The sequence below is a fragment of the Eupeodes corollae genome, chromosome 2 (assembly GCF_945859685.1).
Source record: "Eupeodes corollae chromosome 2, idEupCoro1.1, whole genome shotgun sequence".
Taxonomy (NCBI): Eukaryota; Metazoa; Arthropoda; class Insecta; order Diptera; family Syrphidae; genus Eupeodes; species Eupeodes corollae.
In genome coordinates this window covers 35,845,212-35,865,628 of record NC_079148.1, presented here as the reverse complement: position 1 = coordinate 35,865,628, position 20,417 = coordinate 35,845,212, and the positions used below count along the sequence as shown (strand labels likewise).

General features: G+C 37.9%; 1 protein-coding gene across 1 annotated transcript; it reads left to right on the top strand.

Moving 5' to 3' along the window:
* The first annotated feature begins 148 nt into the window (after positions 1-148).
* LOC129945579 (N-alpha-acetyltransferase 15, NatA auxiliary subunit) lies at positions 149-12,101 on the top strand. Its single transcript, XM_056055405.1, has 7 exons — positions 149-505; positions 8,746-9,234; positions 9,318-10,105; positions 10,165-10,528; positions 10,584-10,647; positions 10,709-11,358; positions 11,419-12,101. The coding sequence occupies exons 1-7, from the start codon at positions 449-451 to the stop codon at positions 11,608-11,610; spliced, it is 2,604 nt and encodes an 867-aa protein (XP_055911380.1). The 5' UTR covers positions 149-448; the 3' UTR covers positions 11,611-12,101.
* Positions 12,102-20,417: the final 8,316 nt, after the last annotated feature.

The following is a 20,417-nucleotide window of genomic DNA, read 5'->3' as shown; positions in this document are numbered from 1 at the left end:
ACCTATGCAAATGTACACCAGCCTTAAGTTCTCATTACAAAACAAACTCCTCCAATTAGCCAAGTTTCATTTAATTGGTATAATACGTCTAAATTCGGTGTTCAGTGCCAAATGCCAATTGAAAGTGACATAACAACTACTCATCCCTTTCTTCTGTGTGTGCGTGCGTGCTGTTCTTTTTTTTGTAGAAAAGGGAAACCTCGACTTGCTCGTGGTTAGGTTCCCGAAAAATAAAATAAAAATCAAATTTCTTAAGCAAAAACAATCCAACCCATAAAATAATTTGCACTCGTTGCCATCAAAATATCCTCACGAAAAAACTTTTATCCAATTTTTGCCGCACTTAAACTCGGGAATACGCGAAGATCTAATCACTCTTCAACGAATTGAAAGCCCGCAACCACAACGCCCGCAAGAAGTAGCAGCAGCAGCAGCAACTCCAGCCAAGATGCCTTCTAGCGATCCATTGCCGCAAAAGGAGAGCGCTCTCTTCCGCAAACTCTTGGTAATAAAAGCATTATTATCAAAATAATATCATCAATAAAATCATCAATCATGTGCTTCTAGTTTTTTAACCGCTTAAGAAAATCCTCGTCCTCATTGTCGACTGTCGCGGTCGTCCGTGGTCGTCGACGACATGAGATCGGATTTCTTGGTTTTTTTTTTTGATTCTATACCTACCTACATTGCGAGGGGGTTCTCGGGGTGCAATTTTATAAAAAGCGAGTTTCTGCGCGAAAAGTGTGCTGAAGTTGAATAAAATTTTATGGAAAATTATGTTTAAAAATTATGATTTAGAAATGTATCGAGACGGGGAGTGTAAGTTGAATGAGTTTTGTTAAGTGCAGCCATTTACGGTCATGTGGGTGCAGATTTGCGTTGCCTTTGCCTCCTCGCCCGTAGAAACCCATTCGGCAGCGCTACCGAACATAACCTCAATCAAACAAAATTGTATATTTTTTTTTTTGATTTTTCTGGTGCTGCAATAGAATGAGTGGTGTAGAAGTAATTATCTGACATGGGTTCGTACAGGAGTGGGTGGGGGAGAAGGGGTATAGCCACTATGGGTAGTTTGAAAGAGTGACAAATGGTTTAGAGCTTTTGGCATTTATTGGCATGTCAAGCGGTCTAATTGAACTAGAATCAGTGCTCAGGTTGTCCAAGGGTGGAATTTCTATTATTTAGTTATGATAATTGGCGGTCAAAAAAAGTCAATGGGACGTTTCGTGTTCGTTTATTTTAAAAAGTTTGGAAACTGAAAGATTTTTGAAACATTAAACACTATGACAATGTAATATCTCTTGGTCATGAATCAAAATAATAGTGAGAAATAAAAGGAGGGACTTATTGTTGACCACCGATAATTTTCCATGCATGTTTTCATAAAATGGTTTTGCAATTAGGTTTTGTTTTCTTTCTTCTATCTTATTAGATAGATTGATACGTAACTTAACTAGAAATTAAATTCAAAGTTTTTGTCAACATTTTGAGGGACATTTTAAATATACAAAAACAGCACATTAAAAAAAATTTAATTTTTGTTCATCACCTTTTTACAATTACTTAAATTTTCTACAAAAACTTATATAAAAAAAATATAACCATTACTTCACACTTCTCGAATTTAATTTTTTATTTTATATTTCCTCAATCCAAAATCTTTTTCTATGATTTTGTGCTAAAGGTAAAAAGAAATTAAATTATTATTTTGTTGGATTGTTCTAGTGGCTTTACAACGTCTGCTCATTGCATTTAATAATTTTTTTATTCACTTTCGAACCTAAATATTCCTTCAAGAAGGCATTAACTGCAGACCAGAGTGCTTTGTTTCTTTCGATTTAGAGTTTGAGACTACTTTTTTCACTTAGCTAATAATTCTTCAACAACTGCTCTGAAAAGTCCATCACTTCATTATCATGATCATTAACTGAACTCTCAGTGCTTAACTAATTTATTTGTGTATATGGAGTTAGGTATATTTAATTTTTGGAGATTTTCTATCGTAATTTTTTACCGAAAACAATAGGTTTTTATTTGCATGTGTCAAATGATCATTGCCGTTAGAATTAAACTTGAACCTATATTATTTAATACAAGTTTCTCAGTTGAAAATCTTTGTGAAAGTATTTCATGTCGCTAAAGCCACTATGCAATCTTTTTAAAAGTCTGTTGAATACCTTAATAAAAAAACAATAACTATTTAATTATAAAATCTTTAATTTTGTAAGCCTTGGTGTTCAGATTTTTAATCTGCAAAAAATGCTCGAGGAATTTAATAAAGCTCAAAAAGTATACCAAAAAAGTATTGAAACAAATTTGCAAAAGTAAAAATTGTTGGTAGAAATTTGTACATATTTACTTTTAGATTCTTTATTGGTCATTAAATCTTTACATTATAATTTTATGGAATATATCAAAGTCTGTTATCTGTCCGATTGCATATAATGATAAAAAAATAATAGAAACGGTCTTAAAAATCGTTCTGGGAAGAGTATAAACAATTTTTAAAAATATCTTACAACTCTTGATACATTAAGGACAAATATCATATACAATTCTTTAACTTAAACAAAAGGAAACTTATTTAAAAAAATCTCTAAAGTATTTTCCACTAAATTGCTCTGGAAAAATAATAGAAAAAAATTCAGAACGGTACTGTATTTTGTAATAAAATTATTAAATGGTTAAAATTGTTGCTTATCCTTAAATGCATGGTCGTTGCATATTTATTTTAATTAGCATTTTCGCATCTTTCTTATATAGAACTAACCAACTTGATAAATGTCTTGAAAAGTGTGGAATATCATCAATGTTTTTTTTTGAACCTGCAATTTATTTTAAGTTAACCCAAGATATTCCATTATTTTAAAATCAAATGATTTGTATATATGTAGTATCCGTGGCATGATGGTTAGTGCGTTGGATTCAATCACTGACTGTGCCACTTCTTGCAGGGAATCGACAAATTCTTGAAGAGTAATTATTGTCATGAAAAGTGTTTTCTTCAATAAGAAGTTCGGATTGTGCTTAAAACAGTAGGTGACCTTCACCCATGACAATAGTACTTGCACGCAGGTATGGTTGAGAGTTGTAAGTCACTAGGCCCTGGTTCTCAATGGACTGTTACCCCACCTTATTTATTTTTCTATTTGTATGGGCCTTGAGTATATTGTATATTTCTACAATTCATATGAGTCCTTCCATTTCGGAAACCTGTCCTCTTTGGCAAAAGTTATTATTTCGATGCTTACAGTCCGAATTTAGTCTACAGCATATGTTTTTCATTCTGGTCAAAAAATTTGCCTAGCTTCAGAGGGTAGAAAATAAAACTATCAAAAACTTCCACCAAAATCCTTAACTATCATCTCTGTGTATTTGGGATCGAACTTAAATTTTTTTCACCGTCAGGATGTTTTCCATCTTATCTTAACAAATTTGTCTTTGATTTTCTAAAGAGATTATTAAAATACTCTTAATTCGATCCCACATACAATTTTAATTTTTTCTTCGCTTCTATTATTTTTTCCATTACTGTATTTGCAAATGGTCTTCGATCGCGCTATGAAGTTACACCTGTGGTCTGTGGTCACACCTCGTTTCTGAAACTTAAATGTCACACGGGTGCACATTTGGAACCCGTACTTTTGGCATTTTATAACTCCTATTCATTTTAATTTATTTTTATATTATGGGAAATGTTCTCAGGAATCCAATGGTGCAAAGCAGAATATTCTAAAAATTCATTGTCTTATAAAAAAATGTTATTTATGATTTTTTTTTTAGAAAAATCACGTTCTACGAATATAAGCATACAAAAATATATATGTATGTATATATATAGGGCTTTGAAATTTGGTATATTTGCAGTTTAACCCATTAACACCCAAAAGTATTTAAAATAAAAAATATTTGTTTTTTATAGTATTTTATGTTTATTAAGGTGAAAGTTAAGATATATTCAAAAAAAAATATAAAAAAAAATTGTATTTAACAGTTATGGAGTTGTCCTTTTTTTAGTACAATGGTGTCACGCATACCATATTAACACCCTTTTCCAATACATAGTGTTACATTACACATTTCACAGCACCATTTCGATTTTAAAGTTTTTTGGGAAAGAGGTACCCAGGCTCTCCACAATGCTTCGCTTGACTATGAGTCTAGGTTGTCCTTGGTTCAAAGTCTGAAACCGGAGGTATTGTAGTGTTATTGATCTCGTGAATTCTAGTAGATCACCTTTGTAGCTGTTTGCTAGCTCGTGGAGCCTCCAGGCATTGGACGTAGTAGACGAGATCATGGCTGTGAATAGGTTCCACCACCACTTTTTGCCTTTTATTTCAATAGAGTTAGTGTTGATGAACTGGTCATGCAGATCAACAGTTCTTGTTGTAGTTTTTGAAAAGAAGTGGCTGAGGAATATTGACTTTCTTCTGCTCATCCTTGCTCCACCGTTTGACAATTTCAAGAGGTTCGATCTGGTCGTAGTTCGTGGCCATCGTTACGATGCTATTGTCCTTCCATTTGACAAAAAGCAATTTATTTGTCTTATCAAATTGGTGGTCAAAAGTTCCCCTTTTCTGCTTTTGAAATTCTTTATTAGAAGAAAGGGGAAATTTTTTAACCGATTATCCCGAGCTATTCCGGTTGTTTTAATTTTTTTTTCTTTTAAAATCTTCATTAGGCTATAACTAGTAAAAAAGTTATCGAAATAAATAACATGGTCACTTGGACAGTCAACATTCCTTAGAAGGTCGAGAACCACTCTAGACCCTAATGGTAGGGCTTTCAATGAAGGCCTTACGTTTTTAGCTGCGCAATATGTATCGAAGTCAAACATGTAGCCATCTTTGCTGCAAAGCATCCAATTTTTGAAACCAAATCTTACAGGCCTTCCTCTTATAAATTGCTTAAAAGAATGTCGACAGAAGCGCAGCTTTGGATTTATTCCATCTGTTGACGTAATTGAATTTGTCCATAACGGTGGAGCAATTGGCTTTCTAAGCTCAGAAATTGGAATATCATCTTCGCTGTCAAATTCACAGTCGTCTTGGGCTAAATAAGATTCCACAAAAATCTCAACCTCACCTGGAACATCTTGTGGTAACTCTATTGTCTTTAAGTTATCTTCATCGATATCCTGTTTATACGTAACATAATCCACCGGTGGAGGAATCATTACGATATCAGCGTTGACTATCTTCGTATGAATATCAATTTCTTCCAGGGCGAATCTAGAAAAAGATCTAAAATCCATTTTGGATACTTAAAAGAAAAGTGTTTGCATGAACGTACTGTCCTTTTTAAAGTACATCTAACTTTAGCTTTGCTTACCTCCGTATGTTTATACAAAACTATGTGGGGACTAATTTTTAACTGATCTTTATGTTTATTTTTAGAGCAATTTTACTATTTTTCTGGGGGGCTTGATATATGCATATTTTTAAAAAGTAAAAAACAGGTTTATTTGTTTATTGAATAAAATTGTGTAAAAAAAGTACAAAATATGTAGGAACATTAATATTTTTTTTGTGTATATATTATATAATATTTATGCATATACCTGCCTTGCGACCATGACAAACTGTGCATTTAACACGAGTCCGCGTAGCTTGCGGCCCTGTGCACAAGCCACACTTCGCTCGAGTTTCCTCCCTCACAATGCTGAAATTTTTTATGATTCTCTCGTCGATTTTCGAGCATTTAAAATATACAAAAAATAGGCATTAATGACGTTTGGTCGATCATGTTTGTAAAAAATTTAAAGGCCAGCGTCTTGTACCACGACCTGCCGAAAAAGTTTGGCATTATTGGTCAAACATGTCAGTCCCACCTTATTTTTATTATAATCCAAAACAATACATAGCTTATTTTTTATTGAATCTATTTCCGTTTTAATGTGTACAGAAGACAAAAGCAAAACTACTTTATTTTTTTTGGAGTGTACGACAGTAGCGTCAAATCACGAGTAAAAACAAATCGCGAAGAACCGAAGGAACTTTGCCAAGCCCTTCAAGCGACTGACGACGCACTACTTACCCGTTGGTAGCCCTATAGTATGACATAATTACCATGCACACTTGATGTCGTCAAAGCGCTTGTGCTAAAAGTGTGGGAACTTTGAATTTTTTGGCCTGCCCGATTTGCACCCGTGTGACCACAGAGGGTTAATAATAGTATTAAAATGTCCTGTATTCGAATCAGATTTGTAAAATTTGCTTAGTTCAAACACGACATATCTTACTTACTTACTTAAGGTGGCGCTACAGTCCGGGGCGGACCTGGGCCTCAACCAACATGCGTCTCCAGCCAGCTCGGTCCCTAGCTAGCTTTCTCCAGTTTCGCACGCCAAGTTGGTTCAGGTCTTCACCCACCTGAGTGCGCCACCTGAGTCGCGGTCTTCCTCTACTGTGCCGTCCCTCGGGATTGGATTCGAAGACCTTCCGGGCTGGAGCGTTCGTGTCCATTCGCTCTACATGACCTAGCCATCTAAGCCGTTGGACTTTAATTCTGCTAACTAGGTTAGTTTCGTTGTACAGCCCGTACAGTCGTTATATCTTCTCCTCAATTCTCCATCTATGCATACGGGACCAAAAATCACCCGACGAATTTTTCTCTCGAAGCATCCTAGGACGCTCTCATCATTCTTTGACATTGTCCAGGCCTCAGCGCCATAAATGAGAATCGTAATGATGAGTGTCTTATAGTTGGTGATTTTAGATGCTCGAGAGAGGACTTTACTTCTCAATTGCCTTCTAAGTCCAAGGAAGCAGCGATTTGCAAGAGTTATTCTTCGTTTGATTTCAGCGCTGGTGTCGTTGTCTGTGTTTATAGCGGTGCCTAGACAAAGTTTTTAACTACCCCGAAGTTAAAGCTGTCAATGGTAACGTTTTGTCCAAGACGTCGTTATTCAATGCCCTTTTTTGATGACACCATATACTTGGTCTTGCCCTCATTGACCACTAAACCCATCTTCTTCGCTTCCGTCGCAATGCTCAAAACCGCTCCACTGACATCACGCTTTGATCTTTCAATTATGTCAATATCATCTGCGAATCCGAGTAATTGGATGGACCTTTAGAGGATTGTGAATCTAGTGCTGACGGTTGAGTTTTGCACAATTCTTTCCAGAACGATGTTGAAGAAGTCGAATGACAGTGCATCGCCTTGTCTAAAACCTTTTTTGACATCAAATGCATCGGTGAGATCTTTTCCGACCTTGACAAAGCAGCGTGCATTCTCTATCGTCATTCTGCACAAACGGTTAAGTCTGACAGGGATGCCAAAACTAGACATTGCTCTGTAGAGCTCTTCCAAGTCTGACAGTGATGCCAAAACTAGACATTACTCTGTAGAGCTCTTCCCAATGGATGATGTCGTGCGCGGCTTTAAAATCGATAAAGAGATGGTGGGTATCGATCCTGGGTTTTTCCCAAGATCTGCCGTAGTGTGAATATAGTGGACTTTCATGGTCTGAGGCCACACTGATAAGGACTAATCAGGTTTTTGACGAACGGCTTTAGGCGTTCACATAATACGGCAAAAATATCTTATATGCAATGTTAAGGAGACTGATGCCTCTGTAGTTGGCGCAATTTAGAGGGTCTCCTTTCTTAGGTTTCGGGCATGAGGTAAGATTCCACTCATCGGGCATGCTTTCTTCCGACCATTTTTCAGATGAGTTGGTGCATGCTCCCTACCAAGTCATTGCCTGCTGCTTTGAATAGTTCGGCAGCGATGACGTCAGCCCCAGCAGCTTTGTTTGACTTCAGTTTAGATATAGCTATCTTCACTTCGTCGAGGTCGAGGAATTGTTAATCTGCGTCGCCTAGGTTGAGTGGTGTTATCTCCCTTACAGCGGAATTTGGTTCGTCATCGCCGTTATATAATTTGGAGAAGTGGTCTTACCAAATTGTCAACATATACTGCGGTTCTACTACGATGTTCCCCTGATCGTCTTTACAGGCTTCGGTCCGTTGTGACATCCCTCTATCTCCTCGATTGCGCGCTTCTCACGCTCTCTTTTTTTCCATATAAAACACGACATATCTCTTAACAATAAATTGTATGATGATTTTGCACATTACAAATCTTTATCTTCAGGATAGAGTTTAAATCATTTTAGCGTCTCACTTAGTTTTCTTTACTTCTCATTGGTTTTGAGATGAGTTGTCGCTCTTTATTTCACTCTATCTGAAGTTTTGAAAAACCTTAAATGTAATTCAATAATATTATATTTTTGGAATAATTTTTTCCAAATTAAAATTTTAGCTTTCTGTGACCAAACAGAAGTACGCATTCAACATTGACATTGACATTGACGTTGTTGACCTTTAGACTACGAATTCATAATGAAAATAATTGCTTTAATACCATTTTGCGTTTAAGGTGTAGTTGGCAGGTGTAGACTTACAAGACCTGAGGATTTTTTTGAAAAAAAGTTAGATATTGAATATTTTAGTTAGTAAGATAAAAGAAATATTGAGTAATAGATTGTAGATTTAAAAATCATCATGAATGTTCTTGAAAAAACTTCTATATGAATTCAAATAGCCTCAAAAAGCCTAGTATATTTTTTTTAATTACAAAAGGTTGTTTAAAGTCTAGTTCAAATTTAAAAACTGAGCTGGAAAATTTCAAACTTAGAAAATTTACTGTGAATAGTTTGTGAATGGCTGATAGGCCAGACTTATTTTAATGTATTATAATTTTAATCAAAATTTCTTTCAATTTTCAATATTTCAACAGAAATGCTATGAAATGAAGCAATATAAAAATGGATTGAAACTGGCCAAACAGATTCTCTCCAATCCCAAGTATGTGGAACACGGCGAGACACTTGCAATGAAAGGTCTCACCTTGAATGGCCTCGGTCGACGTGATGAGGCATACAAGTATGTGCGACAAGGTTTACGTAATGACTTAAAATCGCACGTTTGTTGGCATGTTTACGGTTTGCTTCAAAGATCCGACAAGAAGTACGATGAAGCCATTAAGTGTTATAGAAATGCACTCAAGTGGGAAAAGGATAATTTACAAATTTTGAAGGATTTGTCATTGCTTCAAATACAAATGAGAGATTTGGAAGGCTACAAAGAGACCCGCCATCATTTGTTCAAACTGCGACCATCGCAACATGCCTCATGGATTGGTTTTGCAATGAGTTATCATTTGTTGGGTGACTTTGAGATGGCCAATAGTATTTTGGAGACTTTTAGGCAGTCGCAAGCGTTGATTGTAAGTATGAATCATTTTATAAGCTAAGTCTCCTTGTTCAAAGAAACTTTTAAAACTACATATATGCATTTTTTTTTCTTTAGGAAACTCATGACTATCGTCATAGTGAGCTGCTACTTTACCAGAACCAAATTCTCATTGAATCTGGTAATCTAGAGAAGGCCCTCAATCATTTGACTAAGTTCGAGAGTCAAATTGTGGATAAGTTGGCAGTTAAAGAAACTATTGGTGATTTGTACATTCAACTAGGTCAACATAGTTCTGCTGTGCCAATCTACGAGTATCTAATCAAGCGTAATCCGGAGAACACATTGTATTTCCATAAGTTTTTCGATGCCAAAGAAATCGCCGACGATAGTGAAAAACTTAAAATCTATAAGCAATTCCAAGAAGAGTATCCACAAGCAATGTGTCCCAAACGTCTGCCATTGGATGTTGCGTCTGGGGAGAGTTTCTTCGAAGTCATCGATGAGTATTTGCGACGTGGTCTGAGGAAGGGAGTGCCACCGTTGTTTGTCAATATTCGTTCCTTGTACAAGTTTCCGGAAAAGGTTAAAACTATCGAGAGCCTGGTGCTTGACTATTACGAGAACCTTCGAAGTACGGGACACTTTTCGAAAGCCGATTGCGAACAAAACAAGGCTAACGAACCGGCGTCGGCATTGCTCTGGACAACGTTATTCTTGGCACAACATTATGATTTCATGCGCGAGACTGAAAAGGCGCTGGAATTCATAAACATTGCCATCGATCATACACCTACGCTGATAGAGTTGTTCGTGACCAAAGGACGAATTTACAAACATGCTGGTAGTCCAGTCGAGGCGTACATGTGGCTGGATGAAGCACAAAGCTTAGACACTGCTGATAGGTGAGTTAAAAATAGATTATAGGTTTAAACTCTTTCATAACGAATGCTTGTATTTTCAGGTACATCAACTCAAAGTGTGCTAAATACATGTTGCGGGCAAATATGGTCAAAGAAGCAGAAGAAATTTGTGCAAAGTTCACGCGAGAGGGTGTGTCAGCGATGGAGAACCTTAACGAAATGCAATGCATGTGGTTCCAGACAGAGTGTGCATTGGCCTACCAGCGTCTTGGAAAATGGGGTGACGCTCTTAAGAAATGTCACGAAGTCGATAGACATTTTGCAGAAATTATCGAAGATCAATTTGATTTCCATACATATTGCATGAGGAAGATGACACTGCGTGCTTATGTTGGACTTTTACGGCTGGAGAACGTCCTGAGGAAGCATCCATTCTATTATAAGGCTGCTAAGTGTGCCATCGAGGTAAGCAAGTATAATCTATTTGTGTATGCTCTTCTGCAAGGCATAATTTTTTTAGGTGTACATTCGATTGTATGACCGGCCACTGAAGTCAGAAGAAACCGTTGAGGAAATCGATACTGGTAAGTAATATTGTGAGGTTTTAAAGAATTGCAAACAAAATAACTGAAAACAAATTTACAGAGAATCTTCCACCCTCTGAACTCAAGAAACTTCGCAACAAACAACGCAAAGCCAAAAAGAAAGCCGAACTCGAAAGCGCTCAAGCCGCCGAAGCGGCCGTCAAACGTGAACAACATCAAAAGTCTAAGCAACAAAACGCCCAAGAGGCCGATCCCGAGGCTCCGCAGTTGGACGAATTGATCGCCGAAAAACTCGAACGTCCAGACGATCCACTTGAAAAGGCAATCGATTTCCTTACACCCCTACAACTGTTAGCCAAAGATCGCATTGAAACTCACTTCCTTGCATTCGAGATTTACTCGAGGAAGAATAAAATTCTTCTCATGATCCAGAGTATAAAACGGGCCCGAGCACTCGATGCCAAACATCCATTAGTTCATGCATGTTGTATGAAATTGGTTAAAGCCCTGCAACTCATGGGAGCCAATCTAAATCCGAGTGTTAAGATTGTTGTTGAGAAGGCTCACAAAGAACTGATTGGCAGTGGCAAGACATCGCAGCAAATCAACGACGAATTCATTGCGAACAATCGTGATTCAATTTCGCATTTAGTTGAAGGAGCTAAAGTTTTGTATCTTCTCGATAACAGTAAAAAAGACGAAGCCATTAAACTAATAACCTCGTTCGATTTAAATAAAATGACTTTAGAGGTATATTTTTGTTTTGTTGTTTTCCATATTACGTTTTAAATTTTCATTTTGTGTTTACAGGAAGCGACAAAAATATATGAAACCTTGCGCGATGGACATTTGTGCAGCAGTGAGGAGCACACAAAAGCCTATCTAGAGCGATGCCAGCAACGTTTCAAATATGCTCGGGTCTTTAAAGAGCTCACACCACAAGCCGAGAATCACGTTAACGAATCAAAAGTTGATGCCGCTATCAAAACTGCAGACTTGTAGGGAAGCACTAAACAACAACATTTCACCAACAATAAACACACAAAACAAAAATCGCAACAACAACAACACCAACAACTAAAAACAATGAATAAGCATTAAAGAAAAGCACTCGACCCAACAAACTGAATATCAATACCTTACACTCACTCAACTTTGAGAATATTTTTAGTGTTTTTTTTTTTCTTCTATTTTTCTTTTGTGTTTCCCTTTCCCCCTGGACACTAGATTTGCGTCTTTTTTCCCACCCCCTGTTTTTGCCAAAAACGGTGCAATCCTTGTAATTTCTTTTTTTTTTTATAAATTTGTCATCTAACAAAACTGCAAAAGTAAAAGAAATATAAGTTCTTAAGTTTTTTTTACTAGAATATAAATATACAATATTTAAGTATATGTATAACGCAAGATAAGTAAAACAAAAGAAAAATTTGAGAAAGGGAGATTATTGTATAGAAATTCATTAATAAACAAAAATAAATAAAAAACAAAACACACTCACACACTATGGATACATTAAAACGCAAATAGTAATTTTAAATACAGACAACAACAACGGCAACAAACAAAAAGATAAACTTTAAAATTTTACTTGGATGAAATTCGTTTTTATTAACAAACAGAAACAAAAAAACAGTAAATAAAATAAAAGAAAAAATAAATACAAATAAAAATAACAATAATTATTAAGAATAAAACAACAATTACAGAAAAAAAAACAAGAAACAAAAATAGAACCCATACGTTAAACTTATCCCGATGAAAATATGATGAAAATCTGAAAAATATAAAAAGAATTTTGTTAAAGCCATCAAACGAACATAAATCGAACGGTGTTTCTTATGCTAAGGTAAATACAAATAATTCTTTTTTGATTTTATTTTTAACTGAATCGAGCTCCATTAGGAATTTCATCATAGGCGAAAGACATGTGGGATTTATCACAAGCCTCATGATAGAACAGTTGTACATAAGTAACATGTGTTTCTCCAGCTGCAAAAGGAATATTGAATTCCAAACTACGGTCCTACTTTTCCCGAAGTACAAATTTCATGATAAATATGCAGATTTTGTTTGCATTCGAAGTATGAATCTTTTCAGACAAAGACTATGATGAAGGCCGATTATTTAAACCAGCAAATGTTGATAAGAGTTAAAAGAGAACTAGGTTGTCCGATTTTAATGATTTTATTTGTCACATTAAAACGTTGTTATGATCCCCTGTAGCGAAACGAGCCACATTTTTGGCAAATATTACTTTTCCAATAGTCTAAGAGCCGGCAGCAAATTTTGGGAGTGCACACGAACCATTGTATCAAATTGAACAGTCTGATTGTTTTTTTTCAGTCGTTGTCGGGGTTAAGAGGTCGGAAAAAAATTGTCCGTTTTTGAGGTCGAAATGATAACCGCCATGAGTCAATAAATTTGAAAAATCCCCTTATTAAAAAAGCGTGTCCAAGGCGTTTTACTTTCAGCCTCCTGCTTGCCAAATGCATTAGCGTATAACGACTAAAGAACGAATATCTGTATTTGACAGTAAGACCGAACTTAGGCTCGAAGTTAAGATGATGTTCATTCCTATAAGCGGTTACGGTTGAACTGTTTTAGGGGAGAAATTCAGCTATTTCTGTAGAGTATAAACCGTTTAAATAATTGTATAAATAGGAGACAAGAAACTTAACGATGATGTTCAAGCGACGTAAATGAACCAATGATGATATCATCGCAATAATATTAAATACTCTATGTTTAATACTGTCCCAGAAGCTTAAGTAAGTTGCAGGAGCACCAGCCCAGAGATGGGAGTTATACTCAAGCTTAGGACGCCAGATTAGAGAGGAAGAAAAACTTCTTGCATCGTCTTAGGAAACCCAAACATTTTGAGGAACTTTTGGCGACATTGCGTAATCGTTTTACAAGAAGTGGCTGTGGAATATCGAGGGTAAGGGAGTATATCTCACTTTAACGATACAAGACATCATTGGGGTTTCGAAGCATTGAATTCCACACGGTTTTTTATTCCCTATTGTATAATGCTGTTTAGGCCGGAATTTAAAGAACTTATCATGTTTTGTCGCTGCAGTTCCACATCTAAAGAAAAGAGATGTGATACTAAAAATGAATTCTATTGCCAGCAAAACAAATTAATGGATTGGAAGTTGTAGCCCTGGGACACACCAGCATTTATTTTATGGACTTCAGACTAAAGACCATCCAATACTATTTGTATTAAACAGTTAGAAAGGTAGATTCCAATCCAACGAAGAAGGCTTTCATCTAAATCAAAGGCACACATTTTCGATAATCGTTAAATCAATTTTTTGTATCGTCAAATCGGTTTACACGTTCCTAAGATAATTTAAACAAAATACCGGTTCCCTGGGGTACCTTCTCGAGCAATACAAAAATATATTTTGTATGTTTTTTTTTTATGTTTCGGACCCTTTTTGAAAAAATTCGAATTTTCGGTTTTCGAGAAAAATGTTGAAAACCTTGCTTAAAACCTTAATTTTCAAGTTAAACTTATTTACCCAATGATTTAGTCTGTAGGGGTAAAGACGGGCGGAACCGCCGGGAACAGTTTTTTCGTAAATCGCGATCGAATTTCTGAATAGTTCCTATCTGTCGCAAGTGAAAAATTGTTCTGAATTAATGACCTATCTTCTATTTTCAATAATTATTCATTGGAAAAAGCTTGCTTTGATGTGTATTTTGTCTCCATCTTAAAAAATACGTTTTTTAGCGTCTTCCATTTTTCCTAGAACCCATGCCAAGAGACATCAGTTAAATTTTCCAGTGGTTGATCCTGTGTCGATCATATTAAAAGCCAAAGAAATATTCTTCAACATCTATCTACCTCTATACCTCATGTTCGACGATTTTGAAAAAGCATTCGTCAGGATTAACCGTGAATGTATCTGAAGATCACTTACGATAATAGGTATCCACTTGAAGAGTAAGTCGCAACTATTAAGGAGTCTTACAAACAACGGACAGCTTTCCAATTCATTCGTGGTGCTTCAACGGCCGTTGTTGGTAAAAACGATCACATAGTCAATTAATTAAGTCCTCTTGAAAAGCTGAGTAATTTTGACTGCATCGTTTATTTAAAAAAACATTATCGGTGGATTGGACCTATGCAAGCGAACGGGAAGCTTAAAACTCAACACTTAAATGACAACAATGGCCGATTGAAATAAATTTCAGACGATTTTTCTACTGTAAGAAACTATCGTGAAGGTGACACATTTCAACAACCTAGGTTGTGTAGAGATAGTGAAACGGGCTTGGATGTCCGTCAGTGCGAAAAACAATATTCGATCCTTTCCCATGTGGAATTCCAGCTTAATATCGCAACGCATTAAGCTGAAACTCTTCAAATCGAACTTTCTCATGTCTCGCCTGTGTAACCTGGAAATGCTCCGCTGACGTCTTGAGCAGATTTCATGCTTTTAACTACATATTATTGGAAACATTGAGATGAGGATAGAACTCAGTTGAGAATAGTCGATCTTTATTTAAGACATCAAAAATGGCGTTGTGTTAGGTATATATTGATAAAATCAAATAAAAATTACCAAAGCAATACTACTTATCAAATCCTCAGAATGTACCTGTCTATGAATCTTTTATCATCTTAACCGTTTGGATACACAAAAAGAAGAAACTCCGAAACAATTGTTGCTTTTGTTCATATGGTCAAATTGTCAAATTGCTGTGATACATTATGGGTAAAAATGCATATAATTTAATAAGAAGGGTTGCGGTGTGTACTCATATTTTTTTCCAGATTTTCTCTAACATCAAAACACTCCGAAAATATTTCGTCCGTTTACAAGAACACAAAAAATCTTCCGATTGGAAATTTCTTACACAGGTAAGTCATTATTTATTTTCTAGTTCCCTGCGACATATGTACAATAGCAAATTTATAGTAATATCTAAAATCATGCACGATACGTTGAGGGCTAATAGTCCTTTAATAAACGTCCTAGTATATTCAGTCCTGTCGAACTTAACAGGAGTCCGAAAATGTATTTGCAAAATCTTATGAAAAATTCCACCTGCCATGGTGAATGCTTCGGAATGTGTAATTTGCTATTATCATGGAATTCAATTTATAAGAACATCGAAAGCTGTTGACAAAATAATAGCAGCGCAACTTTTCCAATGGCATATTCTAGTAAAAACTAACATAAAGGCAATTAGAGGCATTCTCCAACCTCTTTTTTTGATACTAAAAATATCTGCTAATTTCTCTCTGAAGTTCTAAAATCGAACCAACGCTACGGCTATCTCTTCACCCTTATCTTATTATTACATTGTAAAGAAAATCGTTTTACTGCAAAGTCAACTATAGATCCAACGCCTTGTAGTTTTTCAGTCTTCGTTAAAACGCTTACCCACAAAACGACAGTCGAAGTTAACAGGAAATATGTAAAGAATGGTTTAGGTTTAGTGACATTTTTGTTATAAATTTCTGAATTCTTGAGCAGATATTTAAATAGTAGTTCGAGCTTTAAAACCTACTAATAATATTCATCAGCTTCAGATGAAAGTGCCAGGGTCCTACTATGTATTCTTTTAGCCTATTCGAAAGTTATTTGTGATTCTACTTTCAACTGGAACTATTTTTTGAAGCGAAAGCGAGTAAGAACTTCACACCTTCAATACTTTCCCCATTTGCTCTGTTGAGGTTATTCGAGACCTTTGGCTCTTTTGTGATCGACAGCTAAATTTCAGTGCTCATATAGATGATATAAGACTAAAAACCAACTCAGCAATCGGTTTTGTAAAACGTTGGTCACAGGAATTTTCTATCCTCTAGGTAACCCGATCTCTCTACATCATCTTTGTCCGTCCCATCCTTGAAAACGCCTCTCAAGAATTATCTCCTTACCAAGGCGAACATATTTTAATAATTGATAATTAATTAATTCGAGTCCTGCCTTGGTCCCCTGATCCTCCTTCCTGGAAGAACTTAGACCGATATCCGAAATCTTATTCATCCATCTCTGCTTTCTGGGTCTATTAACTAACTTACCCCCGTAATTTGAGCAATACTCACCTCTTATAGCTCAAATGAACACATTACCCGCATGCTACGCAATGTAAGTTTAAATGAAAACTTTTATTATTTGAATTTAGGAACTTCATGCCTAAAACATCGTCTACAAAACTGTGCCTCTCACCAGTCTCATCCTTACTTACTTACTTAAGGTGGTGCTACAGTCCTGTGTGAACTAGGGCCTCACCCAACAAACTTCTCCATCTAGTTCGGTTCCTAGCTAGATGTCTTCAGTTTCGCGCTCCAAGTTGGGTGAGGTCACCTTCTACTTGTGCGCGCCATCTGATCCGCGGTCTTCCTCTACTGCGCTGTCCTGTGGGTGCGGATTCGAAGACTTTCCGGGCCGGAGCATTGGTTTCCATGCGCTCTACGTGACCCAGCCATCTAAGTCGTTGGACTTTTACCCTTATGGCTAAGTCTACGTCGCTGTACAGCCCGTACAGCTCGTCGTTCCATCTTCTCCTCCACTCCCCTTCGATGCATACGGGACCGTAGATCACACGAAGAACTTTTCTCTCGAAGCGACCCAAGGTGCTTTCATCCGCTTTTGTCATGGTCCATGCTTCTGCATCGTATAGCAGGACGGGGATGATAAGGGTCTTATATAGCAACACTTTGGTCCCTCGAGAGAGGACTTTACCACTCAATTGCTTTCTTAGTCCAAAGAAACAGCGGTAAGCAAGAGTTATTCTGCGTTTGATCTCAGCGCTGGTGTTGTTTTCTGCGTTAACAGCGGAGCCTAGGTAGACGAAGTCCTTGACTACCTCAAAGTTACGTCTGTCGATTGCGACGTTTTGACCAAGTCGTCGGTGTTGTATGTCCTTTCTAGACGACAGCATGTACTTTGTTTTGCCCTCATTAACCGTTAAACCCATTTTTGCCGTCTCTGCCTCAATACTTACAAAAGCCCCATTGACATCACGTTGAGTTCTTCTGATTATGTCAATGTCATCAGCATATGTCAGTAATTGGATAGACTTTTGAAAGATAGTGCATCTAGTGTTGACGTGTGAGCTCTGCACTATTCTTTCATCAGCGCATCACCTTGTCTAAAACTTTTTTTGCAGCCTTCGGTTCTAGGTTTATGTACCTGCGAATTTCGTTTCACCTGTTCATAAAACTTTCGAACCTTCTTCTCATGCCCTCTCTTTTTCCTTCTGAGAAGTCGGCGTTCCTCACGCCTCTTCTGCTCATAGAGCTCACGAGCAGCTCTCGTCCTTTTATGCAGCACCGCTTTGCGTGCCTGTTGTTTGGCTGCATTTGCCTGCCGACATTCCTCATCAAACCAGGGGTTCCTTGTTGGTGACTGTTAGAAACCCAGCACATCAGAGGCGGCTTCTCTGATTGCATCTTGGCACTGTTGCCACTGGTTTTCGATACATTGTGTTGGCGGCAGAGAACTTCGAGAGAGGTTACTTGTAACTCGGTCGGAAAAGGATTTGGCGATCTCTGGTGTTTGTAGCCGTTCGACGTTGTACCTTCTCCCAGCACCCCCTGTTTTGCCTTGGGTCTGGAAATCCGAAGTGCTACCTTGGCTACAACGAGGTAGTGGTCCGAGTCGATGTTAGCTCCTCGGAAAGTTCGTACATCCATAATGCTGGAAGCGTGTCTGGCGTCGATCGCAATATGGTCAATCTGGTTGACGGTAGATTGATCTGGAGAAGTCCAAGTTCCCTTGTGGATGTTGAGGTGTGGAAAACGCGTACTGGCTACCATAACGTTTCGCCCCGCAGCAAAATCTATGAGCCTGAATCCATTGTCGGAGATGTTGTCGTGCAGGCTGTTCTTCTCGATTATTCCAACAAAGATGTCTTCCCTTCCCAGCTTGGCATTAAAATCGCCCAGGACTATTTTAATATCGTAGCCAGGGCACTGCTCATATGTTTTGTCTAGGAGCTCGAAGAATATATCTTTGGTGTTGTCGTCTTTCTCTTCTTTGGGGGCGGGCGCGCATATCAGGCTAATGTTGCCGAATTTAGCCTTGATGCGTATAGTCATGAGGCGCTCATTGATGCACCTATAGCTCAAGACTTTTTGCCTAAGTCTAGCTCCAATGACGAAGCCGCATCCAAATAAGCGCTGTTGGTTTTCGTTGTAGCAGTCACCATAGTAAATACCGCAGTTTTTCATCCTCTTTTTGCCCGGCCCATCCCATTGTATTTCCCTGATGGCGGTAATATCTGCTTTATAGCGGTCTAGGGCCTCCGCTTATTCTTCGGCCGCACGTGGTCTGTCAAGGGACCTAACATTCCACGTGCATATCCGAAGTTCGTGGTCCTTTATTCGTTTGCGTTGGTTGTCAACAGTAAATCCGTCCGTATCCGAGGCTTGTTGGTGCTTCGCAACTATGAAAGTTTTTACGTGGCCAGGAAGTCACCCCGACGCACAACCCCCAACCTGGAGGGCCAGATCCTAAGTATAACTCCAAGGATGGGGAGCCGGATAAAACCGCTCCTTATAGGCCTGGGCTCCGAATAAGTCGAAGAAGCCCTATAAGGTGTTCACTAAGTAGTTCAACCTTACTGGAACTGTAGATGCCACCGTTGATTCCATCTCGGGAATTCCTCCGCTGCCGTCTGGATAAGGAGAGGAGCCTTAGTGGAAACACCTCTCTCGTTTGCTGCCCCCAACAACTTTCCACTAGGGTTGAAACCCAATCTCCAGTTGAGGTACTAGGCACCCGATGTTCACCACGGGGAGGTGAGAGTAGGAGTTGATAGACAGAGGTTGGTTTTGAGAAAAACCTGTGGACGCTTGTGTCCTCTTGAATGCACATGTTTACCATTTGAATATCCAAGTCTCATCCTTAGCTATTTAATAAATGGGAGGGCCCCAGAGTGAAAAGTGTATGGAAAAATATTTGTAGCTTTGGAGTTCCCATAGCGACGTTTTGTAAATATTCTTATATTTTGTATCACTTTTGTGATTAGTGAAATCACGGAGTCAGCTTTGAAGAAAGTTAGCAACTGTTGTCAAAACCTTATGGTCACAGCAACACTACGAAATTAATTCCCTCAGATATTGTCTCGGTAGACACTGACTACTGCACTCCTACTTTGAACCTTAGTAAGGGTTTTAAGGTTATTTTCCAATCGAGAGAAGATTGGGAGGATGACATCGTGTCGATAGGTTTCGACACAACTATCTTTACTGACGGCTCAAAGATGGAGTGCGGAGTTGGTTCTGGGATCTTTTCTGAGTCCCTAAATGTAGCCAAATCCTTTAGGCTTCCTGACTTTACTAGCGTTTTTCAGGCTGAACTGTAAGATACTTAAACAAAACCCAAACCAAAACTGAAATGTGGCTATCTTTACAGACAGTCAGGCAGCTGTCAAAGCCATTAACTCGGCCATATCCTCATCTAAATTGGTCCAGCAATGTCGCGATGAGCTTGCGAACCTGAATATTAACCTCAGTGTCACCCTGATCTGGGTTCCGGGCCATAGTGGTATCGTGGGAAATGCACGGGCTGACGAGCTAGCCAGGCAAGGATCGGCCCTTCATAGCTCACTTGCGGAAATGGTTAACATTCCTCTTGGCTAAGGGTAAAATCTTTTCTATCTACCAAACTGAATCAAACCGAAGGTGGACCAATTTACCCAACTGCATTATATCTAGGAAGATATGGCCCACCTATAACAAAACCCGTACAAACGATCTTCTATGCAGGCCAAGGCAAGACATAGCCAGGATTGTTGCGGTTTGTACCGGACACTGGCCTATAGGAGTTCGTGCAGAGAAGTTG

Bases quoted from the DNA above. Each gene is read 5' to 3' on its own strand.
- LOC129945579 (XM_056055405.1), top strand. From the start codon at position 449: ATGCCTTCTAGCGATCCATTGCCGCAAAAGGAGAGCGCTCTCTTCCGC. The intron at 10,648-10,708 runs GTAAGTAATATT...ACAAATTTACAG, and splicing joins CGTTGAGGAAATCGATACTG to AGAATCTTCCACCCTCTGAA. The intron at 11,359-11,418 runs GTATATTTTTGT...TTGTGTTTACAG, and splicing joins TAAATAAAATGACTTTAGAG to GAAGCGACAAAAATATATGA.